A 16,322-nucleotide genomic window follows, 5' to 3' on the forward strand; every position below is an offset into this window, starting at 1 on the left:
ATAATTGTCTAGAACTCTATTAAAACTCATGTATTTAAGTTTAATAACTACTGAGTTTTTCTATACATAGAAAACCTAATCCCTCTTTCTGTTCTTCTACCATGAAAATTGAGCAAAATCCAAAGAAGCTTTATATAGTAATATATTTGGTATCTTGTAGTGGAACTAATCTCTCTCATTTAATAGAGTTCCTCTATGTTTGTCACAATTATTTTGTAAATTTTAATTCTGATTTTCCCATAATCTCCAGGATTTAGGTCCGTACTTTTGACTTATTTAATAAAAGAACCAGATTGGTTCAACCAAATTCTAGATGGCTTCAGGTTGACCCAACCCATTGCCACCCTAAACTTGAATATTCTTTATTAGAGTTAAAATTATAAAAAATACAAAGAGTTCAAGGTTAAGCAGTCTAGCTAAGATACTCTCCCTCCTTCCCTTTGCCTCTTAATCTTCACAGTTCTCTGTAATCTCTCTGTTTCCAACTTATTCTTCTCTTTTTTTTTTCCTCATGACTTTACCCAAACCTCACTTACGTCCCTTATGATTTTATTACTATCTTTTTCTGTTTGTTAGCCCCAAGACATTATCACCAGATTGGCTTCGAACCAAAAGTATTTACACATACAGGGTATAATAATCATCTTTTTTTTTTTTTTTTTTTTATGCACATTCATTTCACAGAAATCAGCAAGAATTTTATTTTGCAGAGAATGGAAGATAGCATGATAAGGAAATATGCCAAAGCTGTAACTACCAGAGTTTCCAGGGAAAGAGTATGCAGTTGCAAGATATCTTGTTTTCATGGTTCCCTTGGGAGCAGCATCAGCAGCTTGGAACTGGTTGGAAACGCTTACAGCTACTGCTGGATATCCCCCCGAGGCCCCCAAACATAATTCTGAACTTCGTGCTAAAATCTGATCTGGTTTTCTCAGAACAGAGATTGTACCTGCATCACTCTGTCTTACAAGAAGAAAATGTAAAGAAACTGGGGCAGTATCTTAAGTTAACAGGTGACAAAATTTAAAAATATCATAAACGTTGGGAGACCATGCCTTCGAGGAAACCATAAATTTGGTGCCATCTCTTCATTCACATAAAAGATAGTCTGAGAAGCAAAAACTGACAGTGTTTTGAACCTCAATTTTGCCCAATCTTCTGTCACTCGCAGGTCCCTTTACCCAGGATGCAGTGGGCAATAAAAGTTGATGCTATTAGTGGATGGCAACTTGGTTTTATTGATTTGACCAACATTTTCAGCATCAAGGCAGTGACATGATCACACCAAAACTGGTGTCCAAATTTGACTATGAATCAGGTAGAGTCAGGTCAGATTGAATACTCAGGGACAAGGGTTCAAGTAAAAATTTCTTTTTTTTGAAAGACAAACGTCGATTTACTTTGTCTAGATGGACCATCACATGTACAATGCAAACGAGTAGTCTGAGTCAGCTTTTCCTGTTAAATGAAGTCAACTCTTTCTTTTTATCCATAATTATTACATTTCATGTATGTATTTACAACTGAAGGTCACAGTTGAGCCTGACTGACTGGGTCAGCTAAAAGTCCAGCCCCAAGCTCGGAACAAGCCAAATAGCATACAAGGGGTAATTGCACCAATTGCAATAAGGAATGTATTCTTTATGTTAATCCTATAAAGCATTTAGTCAATCATAGATTCTAAGGTTCACTAGTTCCCAAATTAATGTTCTAAAAAGATAACCCTCAAATAGCTTCATCAAGACCTTTTTGGCACCTATGAGATGGTTATGGGGATCCGCCTTCCTAGGTTAGGCAGGATAATTCTCTTGGCATGTCTTGCGCATGTCTCACGGTGCCTATGACTCAAGCGAAATAACCGGAGATTCAACTCCAAGGCTTTTTAGGGATTGTAAGCTCTTCTTAGTTTTTATATATCAGGTTTTGCAATCGTCGAAAAAAAGGGGGAGGCAGGGATTTTTAACTGAGTCTTGACTCCCAATCCATAAGTCATTTCTTAGGGTACTATAGCCCGTTACGCATGATAAATCACTTTACAATCATCCATGATCGTTGGGTCAGCTTTTTGTAGATGGGCAAAATAATGGCTTGTTTGACTGGGGTGAATATCCCACCGCAGGTTCACTTGAGAATTTAATGAGCGTTTGTTATTCTCTTCAAAAGCTTTGGATCCATAGGTGATTTGCATCTTTAACATGTTTAAAACATGCAAATCCATTTTTTAAGCATTCCTGGATAATACAGCTTCTCAGGCAATGGGCCTTATCTCGAGTTCGTTACATACTAGGAAGGAGTTTGCCTCTCTATTGGGTGTTTCCCTTCGAGAAAATTGGGGTTTGATTGCTCATATGGCGGGCCCCTGCAAGAATCCGGTTATGGCCACTTGGGATCCGCCCCCTTGCAACTGCATCAAACTCAATTTTGATGGCAGTGCTTTAGGCTGTCCTGGGCCGGCTGAAGCTGGTGGTGTTTTCAGAGATAGCAATGGAGCCCCTATTCTATCCTATGTTAAGCCGGTGGGTATTGCTAACTCAAATACTGCTGAAGTGAGTGCTCTTCTATTCGACCTCCAAATATTCAAAGAGCGTCTTCATGGCAGGTTGCTTATCGAAGGAGACTCAAAGACTGTCATCAGTTGGTGTTCCAAAGATAGCTCCCCCCCTTGGCACCACTGGCCAACCACTGATTGTATTGTTGGCATTGTGTCATCCATTCATTGTAATTGGAACCTCGTTCCCAGATCAGCCAATTCTTTGGCTGATAAATTGTCAAAATTCGGAACCTTCCAGCAATTTTTCATTGTTTGGGAAGGCTTCCCCCCTTGTAATTTGCTCGTTTGAGCTCTCTCGTAATAAAATTCAGCATCATTTCAAAAAAAATATATAATAATAAATAACCCTCAATCATCACAAAGAAATGATCCATGAATGACTCTTAATAATCATGACATGAAAATGTAGGAAAATTGTTGTTAAGTGATAGCATTTAAAAATTTTTTTTTTTTTTTTTTTTTTGAAAATGACATAAAAATAATTCTGTTGCCAATATTGTGTAATATTCATAAACATAATCAAGGCCGGAATTCAACTCTGAGGAGAATCAAATATGTAAATAACAAGCTACAATTAGTTCTTCGCACCATTAAGCCTACAAACACAAGAAACAAGTAACCAAATGCATATATGATAATAAAATTTCCTAAAATTTGATGAGTTTGCATAAGTGGTCGACTATGGGCATCCCATACGGAAACAACTTGCCTGACCTTTCAGTGATTTGTGATAATAAATTCAAAACGAGAGAGCATATTCTACATAAAAAAGGAAGAAGGTAATGCCAACCAAAATTAACAATATGTCCCATAACCAAAGTTCTACTTCTAACACAGAAGCATTTATTATGTTAACATGAAAGGAAGAGGACTTCAGTAAAGAATATAAAAGGGTATAAATGGGGGAACAAAGAAGACAGACAAACCTTATGTGAATCCATATCATCCTTCCTTGCCCCATGCAGATCAGCAGATGCAGACAGAGAAGAGGGTGTGGAATCGCCTTGTTTGGTCCCTAGGGAACCAAAGCCAAGCTCTTTTTGCAATGCCTCATTATAAAGATGTCCAATAGCAGAGCGGAGATGATTTCTTTTTGAGTGGTATATTTTGGTTGCAAGAGGTAATGGAGAACCTGGTTTTGTTTACAATTACATTTAGAGATCTCAAATATGTTGGTGGTGCATAACAGTTTAAGAAGTGTATAATAACGGATAAACAGAAGTTACTAAAAAATTGAACTTTAAAAGTTAGACAGCAACAGGTCCAAAAAGGGCATGGATTCAAATCACATTTTTGTCATGACAGTTACTGCTTGTAGAAAAATTGTTAGAAGTCAGGGGTGTCTTAGCCATTTCATAGTGACGGTAAATCTGTAATAATGTAGCCCGAAGGTCCTAGATTTATAGTATGGAGTTGGGGTCGTTAATATGAAATTTTCAGATTTTTTTTTGGCTATTACTTACACGTCCCTATGTAAGGGCTAAATAAAATAGAGATGGAGGTCAACTTCTTCCCCACCGAGTTCGTCTTTTCTTTCTATTGTACCTTAACCTAAGGGTTAATGGCTTATACTTCTATTTACAAGCAATTACTATGTGATTATATGATCCTATGAGGATCGAATTGTGTTCATGAAGAATTACTACCTATGTCACCGAACATAGACACAGGCTTCCTACGCATATTAACTTTTGGGCCCAGTTTGCTGTCCTATCTCCTAAATTGGTTCAATTAGTATTCAAAAAAGGGAATACTACATATCAAGGCTCACATATCAGAGAATATTATATTGGATCTGCCAGATGTTTGTCAAAAGATGTGTTTTAAGAGACTTCTTGTGTCACTACATTTGTGTTAGGTAGCTGGTTATGAGGGTGAATATAGTTGATTCTGGAGAAGTTATTTCTCCTACGAGGTCTACTGAAAGTGTAGAAAATAAAAAATTATAATCAGATAACCTCTATGAAGTTAGATGAGACGAATTACCTGAATTGATCTTGAGCTGTTAAGAACATTCTGATTGCCAAAAGAAAAGTTAAGTATATTAATGAGGATCCGCTGGGTCAAATTACATAAGATTGGGAGGCTGAGGATCATCAAGTACAGACATGCATATTTAACTCTATGCAGCCTCATGTTAGTAACCAACTAATCAGTTGTGAACTGTTAAGGACATATGGAAGACGCTGGAGTCTTATCTGTTATCAAAAAAGCTACTTGTCTCATGTGTATGAGCTATATATTAAGTTTTTTTTGAAAGAAATATGTTAAGTTCTTCAGCATGAGCAGGGAAAAGAAAACTGTGACAAAGTACTTTACTAAGATGTGTGAGGTGTTGCAAAGTAGTAACAGTACTTCATCCCTTCACCACTGATCTTGTCAAACTGCAAGAAAAGGTGGACAAATACAAGTTGCCAGATTTATTGGACTGTCTTAGATCGAGGACTCCCACTTAGTACTTTACATTAGAAGTGCAGAGGAATCAACTACTAGTCCACAAGATGAAATTCAATAGTTATTTCATTGTTTGGGACAAACTTGCTATTATACCTATGAGTGCTCCTACTATGGTTAGTACATCATCTTCTACTCATGCTACTCTAGCTATGCAAGGTATGTCTGCACTACTTGTTTCTACGGCTTCAGCCCATATGTTAGATACGTCATCCCAGTTTACCGGATTTATCTCTATTTCCTCGAGTAAGTCTGTGACATTAGCAAATGGGTCTTCCTCTGTTATAGGTGGAATAGTAGTTCAACCGACTCATTGTCTTTTCTTATCATTTGTATTATATGTTCCTAAATTTCCTATTAACTTACTGTCTGTGAATCAAATTACTAAGTCGTTACATTTTCAAGATGTGCAAACAAGGAGGATGATTGGTTCTGGACATGAAAGGGGAGGCCTCTACCATCTAAATGCTACTCAATCTAGTCCACAGACTGCGCTAAGTGTTGTTGTTGTGACACCTTACTTCTGGCATCTACTGTTGGGACATCTATCTCATTAAAGTTGCATGAGTTTCTTCCTCCTCTTTCTTTAGATATTTCTTTTCAGTGTCATTCATGCCAACTTAGGAAGCATCACAAGAGTTCTTTTCATTGAGTAGCAGCCATGGAACAACTCCGTTTGAGTTAGTCCATTCTGATGTCTATAGTTCCTATCTGACTCCCATTTAGTTTGGTTTTCATTATTTTTTGACTTCTATAGATTACAGTAATAGAGTTACTTGGATGTATCTCCTTAGGGAGAAGTTTAAAGTCTTTGATGTATTTGTCAAAATTTTCAATGAAATAAACACTCAATTTGGTGCTTCAATTCATGTGTTTCGTTTTGATAATGGTCTTGAATTTTTTAATAGAAAATTCTCATCATTTTGTTCATCTCATGGGATTATTCATCAATCATCATGTATTTATACCCCACAACAAAATGGAGTTGCAGAATGGAAAACTTGTCATTTGTTAGAAATTGCTCGTACTATATTATTTCAGATGAATGTCCCTAAGCTGTAATGGTGAGACGCAATTCTAACCTCTTGCTACTTAATTAATAGAATGTTATCCTCTGGGTTGGGCGGAAAAATTTCATTGCAAGTTTTCAAACCAGATGTTCCATATTTGAAGTCACACCCACGTTGTTTGTTCCTTGAATTTTGTTCATTCGTTTGGTCCACACACTGACAAGTTTTCTCCTCGGGCTATAGAGTGTATTTTTCTTGGTTACCTCATAATAAAAAATGTTATAGATCTTATGATCCTGTTAACTAGATAACTTACATTTCAACAGACAACATTTTTTTTGAGACTACACCATTTTTAGTGTTATCTTCTGAGATTTCATCTCATCCTATAGTGGCTGCTGAGTCCCTTATTCCTATTCCAGTTATAGACAGTCCTATTGTACCTTCCACCGTCTTGACTTATCCGCATTATAGGTATATTGGTGCAGAAAGGTAAATAGACAACAGCCCACAAAGTGGATTGCAACATCAAGGCTCCTCTATGGCCCCCTAACATGGTTGGATCATTTTCCTCTAAGCTTGTAGACCCCATGTTCAATGATTTGCATCTTCGCATTGCCATAAGAAAAGGTACTTGTCATTCTATTTCAAAGTATGTTTCTTTCCTTAATTTGTCTCATTCATTTCGGTCTTTTGCTACTTCCCTATCCAGTGTTTCTATTCCTACTAGAGCGCAAGATACCTTGTGTTTGCATGAGTGGAAGAAACCTATGAATGATGAAAGGGATGACTTATTGACTAGGAAGATATGGACCTTGTTCAAACCTCCTACAAATGCTACCCTTTGAGTGCTTGGGTGTATACTATCAAATATAATGCTAATAGGATAATTGAAAGATATAAGGCACGACTGGTGGCTAAGGCTTACACCCAAATATATAGTGTGGATGTTATGGGACACCCTGGTTATGGGCCTCAGTTAAGTACCTATGTCTTCAACTCCTAACAGGCCGGTCTTTTGGGTAGTATTGGCTAGGTGCTTAACATTTGGTATCAGAGCCGACCCTCGGTCGCGAGTTCGATTCCCGGCAACGGTGCAGAGGCTGGATTTAAATACTGGTAGGCCGTAAGATAAAAACCCAGGTCGGGCCAGTGTCGTTGCGTCGCACGCAAAGGTTGGATTAAAATACAGGTAGGCCATATGATAAAAACTCGGGTCGGGCCTGTGTCGTTGCGCCGCCGTGGTCATCAACTCTCGAAGGGGGGGTGTGATGCTATGGGACATCCTAGTTATGGGCCTGGGATAAGTACCTATGTCTTCCGCTCCTAACAGGCCAGTCTTTTGGGTAGTATTGGATTGGTGCTTAACAATGGATGTATTTGATACTTTTTCTCAGGTAGCCCAAATGACTACAGTCCAGATTTTACTTTTAAGAAATGGCCCTTCTTTCAGCCAGATATAAAAAATTCTTTTTTCTTGATGGTGATCTTCAGGAGGAGGTGTATATGGGTATGTCGCTCAAGGGGAGAATGGCAAAGTTTGCAAGTTGCATAAATTTATCTATGGGTTGAAATGGAGTCCTCGGGCCCAATTTGATAAGATGAGTAAGGTTGTCACAACATTTGGATTTGTTAGGAGCCATTGTGATCACTTCTTCATTCGGGGTTGTGATTCTTGTGGTGTATGTAGATGACATTGTGATGTCAATTAGTAATTCTTAGGGGATTGAAGAAATGAAAGCCTACCTTGTGGTGTATATAGGAGCCATTGTCATCACTTCTTCATCCGGGGCTGTGATTCTTGTGGTGTATGTAGATGACATTGTGATGTCAATTAGTAATTATTAGGGGATTGAAGAAATGAAAACCTATCTGAGCAGCCACTTCTAAGCCTAGGATCTTGGATCTCTAAAATATTTTTTGGGGATTGAAGTTGCTAAAAGCAAGTAAGGGTTAGTACTTTCCCATAAGAAGTATATTACTGATAACTATGAGAGTATGGGCTTTCAGGAGTCATACCAGTAAATACTCCTATGGAGGTTGATCATAACTTATGGGATGAGAACACCCCATAACTGAAAGACATGACTATGTATAGAAGACTAGTTGGACAATTGATATATATGACAGTTACAAGACCTGATATTGCTTTTCCTTTTATGGTGGTAAGTCAATTTATAGAATCTCCATGCAGAGTTCATCTTGAAGCAGCTGAGAGAATCTTAAAATATTTGAAGGGAACTCCAGACAAAGGACTATTTTATACTCCACATGATCATCTTAAGATTGAAGGATATTCGATGCAGATTGTGTTGGGCCAAAACTTGATAGGAAATCTACTCTATGGTGTTGTACATTTGTTGGAGGAAATTTTATTATGTGCAAAAGCAAGAAAAAAATGTGGTAGCAAGGTCCAGAGCTGAGCTGGAATATCAATCAATGGTTCACACAAAGAATGAGCTCATGTGGATTCATTATGTGTTGAAGAAGTTTAAAATTGTAGTTGAAGAGCCTATGGTGAGCTTAAGAGTGATAATCAAATCTATTTTCATTACTAGTAATCATGTTTCCCATGAGACGACAAAACATATTGAAGTTGATCTACATTTTGTGAAAGATGCAGTGATTAGTGGCAAGCTAATTACCCCATATATAAGGACCACTGAGCAGATAGGGGATATCTTTAAAAAACCTAACTTCTATACAAGCTGGGATTGTTTGATATATTTTTTTTATATGAATTGTGATTTTATTAAGAGAGCAAAAAGGAGCTAACTCCTGACAATAAGAGATTGCAAGGAGGCTCCTTGCTTGGCTAAAGCATTAACCATAGAATTTGCTGATCTCGGAATGAGAGACCAAAAACAATAAAAAAGATTGACAATATCCAAAATTTCAAAAAAGGCATCCCAATGGCGCCATGGAGGCGAAGATGCATTCTCGCACCAACCGATCACCACCTTAGAGTCTCCCTCAATCAGGATCGGCCTGGAGCAATGATCACGAAAAACATGAAGCCCATTAAGAAGACTTTGAAGCTCAGCCGTCATGGAGTCTACAATACCGAGAGGCCCGGAGAAGGAGACGATCTGGTTCCCAAGAGAATCACGAATCACGCCACCGAAACCGGCTAAGCCAAGATTACCAAGAGAAGGTCCATCAAAATTCAACTTAAGGAATCAAGCAGGAGGCGGGTCCATTCGCAGATGACAGGGGGCTTCGAAGAGATGTGGAACTAGGCTAGGCTCCTCCAATTATTTCTGATGGATGATCCTGAGAAAGTGGAGAAGGTTTTTCAAGAGTGAAGCCAAGTAGTAATATTGCCTGAGATGGTTTCAATGACTCTTATCTTGAGTAGTAAATTTGGCATTGAATCTTCTTTGATTGCGCTCCAGCCAAAGACCCCAGGGGATAAATGTGGATAAAGCAGAGATCATCAATTTTCCAAGACTGGGGATAGGAGTCCCGGCAAGCATTCGGCAGGTGGCAGCCAAGTCCTCAGGGAAGCAGAGATAGAACCCAATTTTGCTAAGAATCGACATCCAAATCCCCCAAGAGAAGGTATTGTTGGATATATACACCCCAACTTGAAGGGATGTATTAAAAGTTAGGGGTATTTTAGTCATTTCAATGTAGCTAGGAGGTCCCAAATTTATGGTATGGAGTTGGGGTAGTTAATATGTCATTTTTAGATTTTTTTTAGGCTCTTATGTACACCTCCCTATGTTAGGGGGAGTTTAGTCTTTTTGTAATACATCTTAAGAGGCTAGATAAAATAGAGATGGGGGTTGACTTCTTCCCCATCAAGTTGGCTCTCAACAAGCCTCCTCTATCTCTCTCTCTCTCTCTTCTTGCTTTCTTCCTCCTTCAATCTCTTCTCTCATCTCATTTTACAAAAATGGTATGCAGCAACAAGTATAGGGTAAAAGATGAAATATATGCTTCAAAATCAAGGTAGAAAAATGTTCATGTCTATTGAATTTCTGTAAAAGAGAAATACTTCACTAACTTGTTGTAATTTGAGTACAATGAACTTTTATTTATAATAGAGGAAACAAGTAGAATCCAATTACAACTAAACTACCCTTATCCCAGTTACACCCAAAGTTAAAACACTAAAAGATAAGTCCTTAAACAATTGATCAACTGAATATAAATAGAAGACTAACATAACTAAAACACCTTTAACTGAGACTCTTCTATGAGACCTCTTGTGAGACTCCTATAAGACTCTACCATATTCATTCTACCTTTGTAAAACTTCTTATTGTGAGAGTCATGTAAGACTATTGCATATTTGTTCTTCAGTACTCCCCCTCAAGGTGGAGTCTATAACTTCAACTTGCAATGAAAAAGATTTTTGGTCTTCAATCTTCAGTGGCTAAAAATTTTTCATATATGTTAAATCTTCATCATTTGTTCTCCCCCTTTGTTGAATATTTTGGTCACATAAAAATTACCACAACATGTGCAAACCTCTTTCTTGTACTTATTCTTCTACTTCTCCCCCTCAAGCTGGGGATAAAAAGGACATAGAGACCCAACTTGGACATAACACAATATGGGAGAAGAAAATTACTCCTAGCCGTACGACAAAGCTCCATACACCAGTCAAAATAGTCATAGCCTGAAACACACTCCGCTCAATTTTAAAGCCGGAAAAACGGCCCAACTTTAGGGCTTAACAAAGAGACAACTCACGTTTCAAGGGTAGCTCAAACACAAATCACCTCTTGGGTGAAGGATAAAAGACTTGACTCAAGCTGGATGTTGGATACACTCTTATACTTTTTAGGTAGTGGGTCTAGGGATAACTCTGAAGTGATGAAAACACAAGAAGATAAACTGAAGCAATACTATTGGAAAACAACTTTAACCGGAAGGAGGTGACTATACAACACTCATACTTCCAAACGAATCTATAATATGGCTTTTAAAAAAAAAAAAAAAAACTAGGGGAGACTACAAAGATAGAACTCAATAAATTTGACTAAGTATAACATTTTTTGGGGGGGAGGAGGGAGGGGGGGTGACCACAATTTTCGAAGTTGACAATGCATAAGATACACAACCAAGTAACAAAAACGCAAAACTTGAAAACATCAAAGTAGGAAACTTTTGCATACCTTGAACAAGCACATCATGGAGTGATTAATTCTGACCAAAACTCTCTGATTAGAAGAGAAATTTGGCTAAAAACTAGGAATCTAGGAGAAAAGAAACTCAATTCATGTCAATGCATGGAGAGATAATAGGAGAGAAAATAGGAAAAATGAGAGATTTTCGGCATAACAAACCTTTAGTACTTCCAATATCAATATCTCCCACAATATAGATCAGAATCACAAACCGTTTATTTCTTAAAAAACTAGACTCAAAAGAGCTTTAATTTAATACCTGACCTTTAGTACTTTTGATATCAATATCTCCCACAATATAGATCAGAATCACAAACCGTTTATTTCTTAAAAAACTAGACTCAAAAGAGTTTTAATTTAATACCTAATTTGACATAAAAAACTTAGTTCTTGAATCTATTATGACATCTTTATTTTCTTCATTTTGTAGCTTGATGGTTGCCTACTCCGATGTGAATATCTCCTCACATATAGATTAGATTTGACATAAAATTTTCTCCTTCTGAAACTAGACTCTGATACCTTTCATTCAAGTATAATTTTTTTTAATAAAATATACTTCTTTTGAGAGAGAGAATCTAGTGGATTTTGGACTTTATAATCTGGCGGAACTGAGTGTTTTCTTCTTTCTTTGGCCAGCATGATCATTGACTCTTCCGATATTGATCTCCCTCGAGAAAACTCAAATTGAGAATTGCTTTAATAGGTAAAAAAATAGACTTACAAACTATCTTTTGACATATAATTCTCCATATAAAGTCTCATTCTTGATGGCATAAAACGCTTCGAAAGTTGAAGGTTTTTGCTACTGCTCAAACCTCTCTTGCAGTTTGACTTTTGTTGTTTCAAATATCAATTTTTCTTTGTAGAAAACTCAAATTGCCAAACTTCTTTTTGCATTGGAAAGTAGACTCGAAGATCTTTCCGTCAATATATAATTTTCAACATGAAAAGTTCACATGAAGGTACGAATGCCAAGAAAACAACGGGTACTAAGACATGAAAGAAAGAAAAAAGATAGAATACGAACCTAAACTACTAGAGATGATTAAATCAGAAAAGGATCACATTATCTCTGTGGGTTGACTAAGTCAACTCACAGAACCCGCTCTGAAACCATGTTTAATTTCTAGAAAAGAGAAATATTTCAGTAACTTGTTGTAATTTGAGTACAATGAGCCTCTATTTATAATAGAGGAAAAAGTAGAATCCAATTACAACTAAACTACCATTATCCCAGTTACACCCAAAGTTAAATATTAAAAGATAAGTCATAGAACAATTAAACAACTGAACATAAATAGAAGACTAAAATAACTAAAACACCTTTAATTGAACCTCTTCAATGAGACATCTTCTTGTGAGACTTCTGTAAGACTCCATCATATTAATTCTGGCTCTATGAGACTTTTTACTGTGAGAATCATGTAAGACTATTCTATATATGCTCTTCAACAATGTCCCTTTTTTTTCTTTGGAGAGGCCAACGCAAACAAACCTATCTCTAAAAAATAAAGCCGAATATGGAACAAAATGTTGGTGGAGGATAAAGACTCATCCGTCAGTGCTTATAATCGTGCCCCGACCTCCATGTTTCAAAGATTTATTGTGGCTCCATTTTGCATCAGTTGTTAACCGTGATGACAATCTTTGAAGGGGAACAAAATGATATAGTAGCTTCTTACTATAATTTTACTTTCATATGCTTTGAGGGCAATTTATGTATTAGGGTCTTATATAATTGTCGTTGATGTAAGTAATTATTTATAATTTAGAGTTAGGAGAGCAAGTTTCTCTTGAATGAACACAATCTGACTTTTCACTCTCTATTTCTCTACTTCTCAATTTTTCTCACGGATTGAATTCGGCCCATATCAGGAGATATCAGGAAAAATGTACAGTATGCATATATTGTACAGCAAAACCATAAGAAAATTATTTGTGTGTATTTATCAATCTCTTATTATGAAGCAAACAACTTCTCAATAGAAAAGGAATATCTTTTTTTAACATACATTTAACAAGTTAGGCTTTGGTTCTCTGTGTTTGGGTCTAACCTTTTAACAATAACTTCTATATCCTGAAATCATACCAAAATTCAAATCTTTACTGAAATCTAAGGGCCAGGTAAAATCTTTCAAATAAGTACTTCAAAATCCTGAGGAAGCAAATTACTAAACACCCACTCATGCTAAAAAATAGAGTTCACTTTCAACTTCTTTAGGAAGGGAACTCCATTCTTCTTAAGCTTTACGTATAGATCTGTATGTCTTGGTGAACAGGCTCCCATTTTAAGAGCCTTCTACCATTCCCCTTACTCTTTCGTCTTCTAATTAGATTATTATTTCAATATTCAAAAACACAGACACACACACAGAGGAAAAGAAAAAAAGACATGTAAAATTGATGTAAACTGCAAGATCAAATCATATGCAACATAAAGGAAATAGTTAATATTGAAAAGTGTTGCACTAGGATCTCGAAGCATCAGAACCCTCTACTTTTCCCAGCCCATGAAAGGTTTTCTGCTTGAGAACAATCCAAGCAACAAAGTATGATGTTTAACAGCTGGACAAGATTTTTGACATTTGACAACTATATCACAAGTTTTTCTCCTTCCTGTCACCAGTCCCAAGGATAATGATTATCCCAAGTTAGTAGCTGATAATTACGTCATCTGAGATCTGCTCTACTTGACCAGGATCTGGTACATGAGCAATCTCAATCAAAATATCTTTGGGATGGTTGGAAAAGCCACATTTGCTAAAATATTCTGAATTAACAATGAACAACTATAATGTGTCATTTGAACTAAAACTTGAAATGAAACCTTTCTTGAAATGGCCCAAATAAACCTTTAATTGATGATAGTCCAATAAATTGTCATAAGGTTCTTTGTATAACTTGAACTCAATAAATTTGAAAAGGTTGGGTGTTACTCAACAATTACTTGTCTCTTGACAACTTGGTGCAGCCTCTGTCACTACACCACATACTCTGTCTATACCATTGGATTGTGGGAAGGGGTCAACAGCCACCCTGCAAGGCCAAAAACAGACCCTCAATGATATGTAGATAGCATGGAACTGATTATAGACATAATAAAGGGCTAAAATGGTGGTGAATAATCAATGCACTTTGCAGTGCAACACATCATGAACTCAATGTATTGAAATACGAGAGACATGGAAAACCTAAGATTTGGATTTTTGAATCATGATTTTTCATATTCCATAATATTCAGATGTCCAGAGAATTTCAGATGATCATGTAAGAGGGAAAGTGAACATACAACTTATTACGTTTTTTGGAAGAAGACATTGCACCTGCTGAATGATTTGTGCTTCCACTAATGACAGAGCCATCCGCTCCTAGAGACCCATCTATAGGTGTTGAGGTTCCTTAAGAACAAGAAATGATATGAGAGAGTTAAAGCTCAGGATTCGAACGATTATTCACATTTATAATGACAATAACAATAGTAACAGTACTAATAAAAATGCTATAAAATAAAAATAAATTATAAATAAGAACCAGAAAACAGAAAATAAAGTGTCATGACTAAGTTGGACATCAAGTAGAATCAGATATGGATTCCCCAACCCACCCCTTTAGTTTAGGGTTGCAGAACAAAATAATGTCATGTTCTGCAAAACTTAACCCAAATGAAAAATATTTAACTTGTTCTATTAAGTTAAAAAGTAGTGTTCTACAGCCAGTAAAAGTAAGTATTCTGCTTTTAAAAAGTATTTCCGAAATTATGTATTAATCACTTAATGAAATAAAATTGTTTAGGGATCAAACAGCAAACGTAATCCTATTCCTAGCTGTTTGGCAAGCAGAACTTCCTTCTCTCCAGTCTGATTCAACCACTATGTTCTAAGAGCGTAATTCTTTAATTAGTATAAGTTTTAAATCTAACTTCTATTTTCTAAAAATATAGTTCTTTAATTAGTATAACTTTTAAGGTGTTGAATCCCTTAATAGTATCCTTATTTTTAAATATGCAGTTAGAAATGCACTGTTTCATAATTCTCTTATAAGAAAGAAAAAGTATTATTTGTTAAATTGAAATATAACTTCATATAATTTGGTGTGATTGTGTGGTTAGGGGGGAAGCACAAGCTGAGGTTTCACTCTACGTGTAGGACAGGATTAGGAAGCATTATTGTTTCAAAGAGCGGGTAGGAGAACAGCCCAGTGTCAAGTTTTGCAAATCGTGCCTAAATTTGCCTCACTTCAATCCAGTTTGTTAACATCTAAGGTCTCATGATTTGAAAAAGAAAATATTGTAAGAAAAACCACAGAGGATCCCAAAAAAATTGAAAGATTCACAGGGAATAATATGTTAAAAAAAGCTCCAGGAAATAATAATTTTTGAATAAAGTGAGAAAATTCAACTAAAGAGAGAAAATACAAGAGTACAAAAGAACGGCACGAAGCAGCCCAAAATTATAAAAAAAAAAAAACATCCTGTATCTAAATGGAATGAATCACCCTAATAATCTCTTGTAAATCAACCCCCAGCCATGTTACAGAATTAATAATATAGTTATTTCTGCATAAAACATGAATCCTAATAAAAGTCACACCCATACAAAGAGAAAAAATCAAATCATAGACATGAAGTAACGGCCATGGTGGATGTGCCATGTTTTGTGAGCCAACTAATAACCACCATAGAATCTCCATCAGTAACAAAAGGAGCTGTGAAGAATTGCTTATTAGCCTTCAAACATAGAGGAGAGCTGGATATCTACCTTGAAAGAGAACTTTTCAGCCCCAGCTGCCCTATTCCCCAGAAAAAGCATTTATGCAAGGAAAAGGCAAAAATTAGCCCATTTTCCTCATAAACTTCAACAGCCAAAAGAGATTGGATATTCCAGGAAAATTGGCAAGAAACAACCGTTTATTTCTCTTTCAACAAACAGCTCAGTGGAACAACTTCCATTTCATAAATAACTAGGACATTAGTAATATAGAAGTCTTTAGGGCCTGGGAGTAATATAAATATGGCATATTTTTTTAGATATAAATGCATTTAGTTAAATCGAAGGATTTATTTTTTAATATAAAATAGTCTCTAGGGGTGGTTTGATATCTTTTCCTAGCAAATCCCCTCCAATCACCAGATTTTTACATTCCTTGATTATCTAGAGAGGGGTTTTC

At 36.3% G+C, this 16,322-nt stretch overlaps 1 protein-coding gene across 3 annotated transcripts in view; it reads right to left on the reverse strand.

Moving 5' to 3' along the window:
• The window catches only part of LOC137955905 (uncharacterized), a 39,287-nt gene that overhangs the window by 1,215 nt on the left and 21,750 nt on the right, over positions 1–16,322 (reverse strand). For 2 of the 3 annotated variants that reach the window (XM_068803114.1, XM_068803115.1), the window contains exons 9-12: positions 14,446–14,554; positions 14,098–14,192; positions 3,478–3,683; positions 758–959 (exon numbers count right to left, since the gene is read on the reverse strand). In XM_068803114.1, the coding sequence (XP_068659215.1) occupies positions 758–959; positions 3,478–3,683; positions 14,098–14,192; positions 14,446–14,554 (612 nt within the window). The remainder of the gene's footprint in view (positions 1–757; positions 960–3,477; positions 3,684–14,097; positions 14,193–14,445; positions 14,555–16,322) is intronic. The other variant, XM_068803116.1, reaches the window with a different exon arrangement.

The sequence above is a fragment of the Aristolochia californica genome, unplaced genomic scaffold (assembly GCF_029961685.1).
Source record: "Aristolochia californica isolate CCGP_79_NKW_82.1479 unplaced genomic scaffold, dmAriCali1.0.hap1 SCAF_2, whole genome shotgun sequence".
Classification (NCBI taxonomy): domain Eukaryota; kingdom Viridiplantae; phylum Streptophyta; class Magnoliopsida; order Piperales; family Aristolochiaceae; genus Aristolochia; species Aristolochia californica.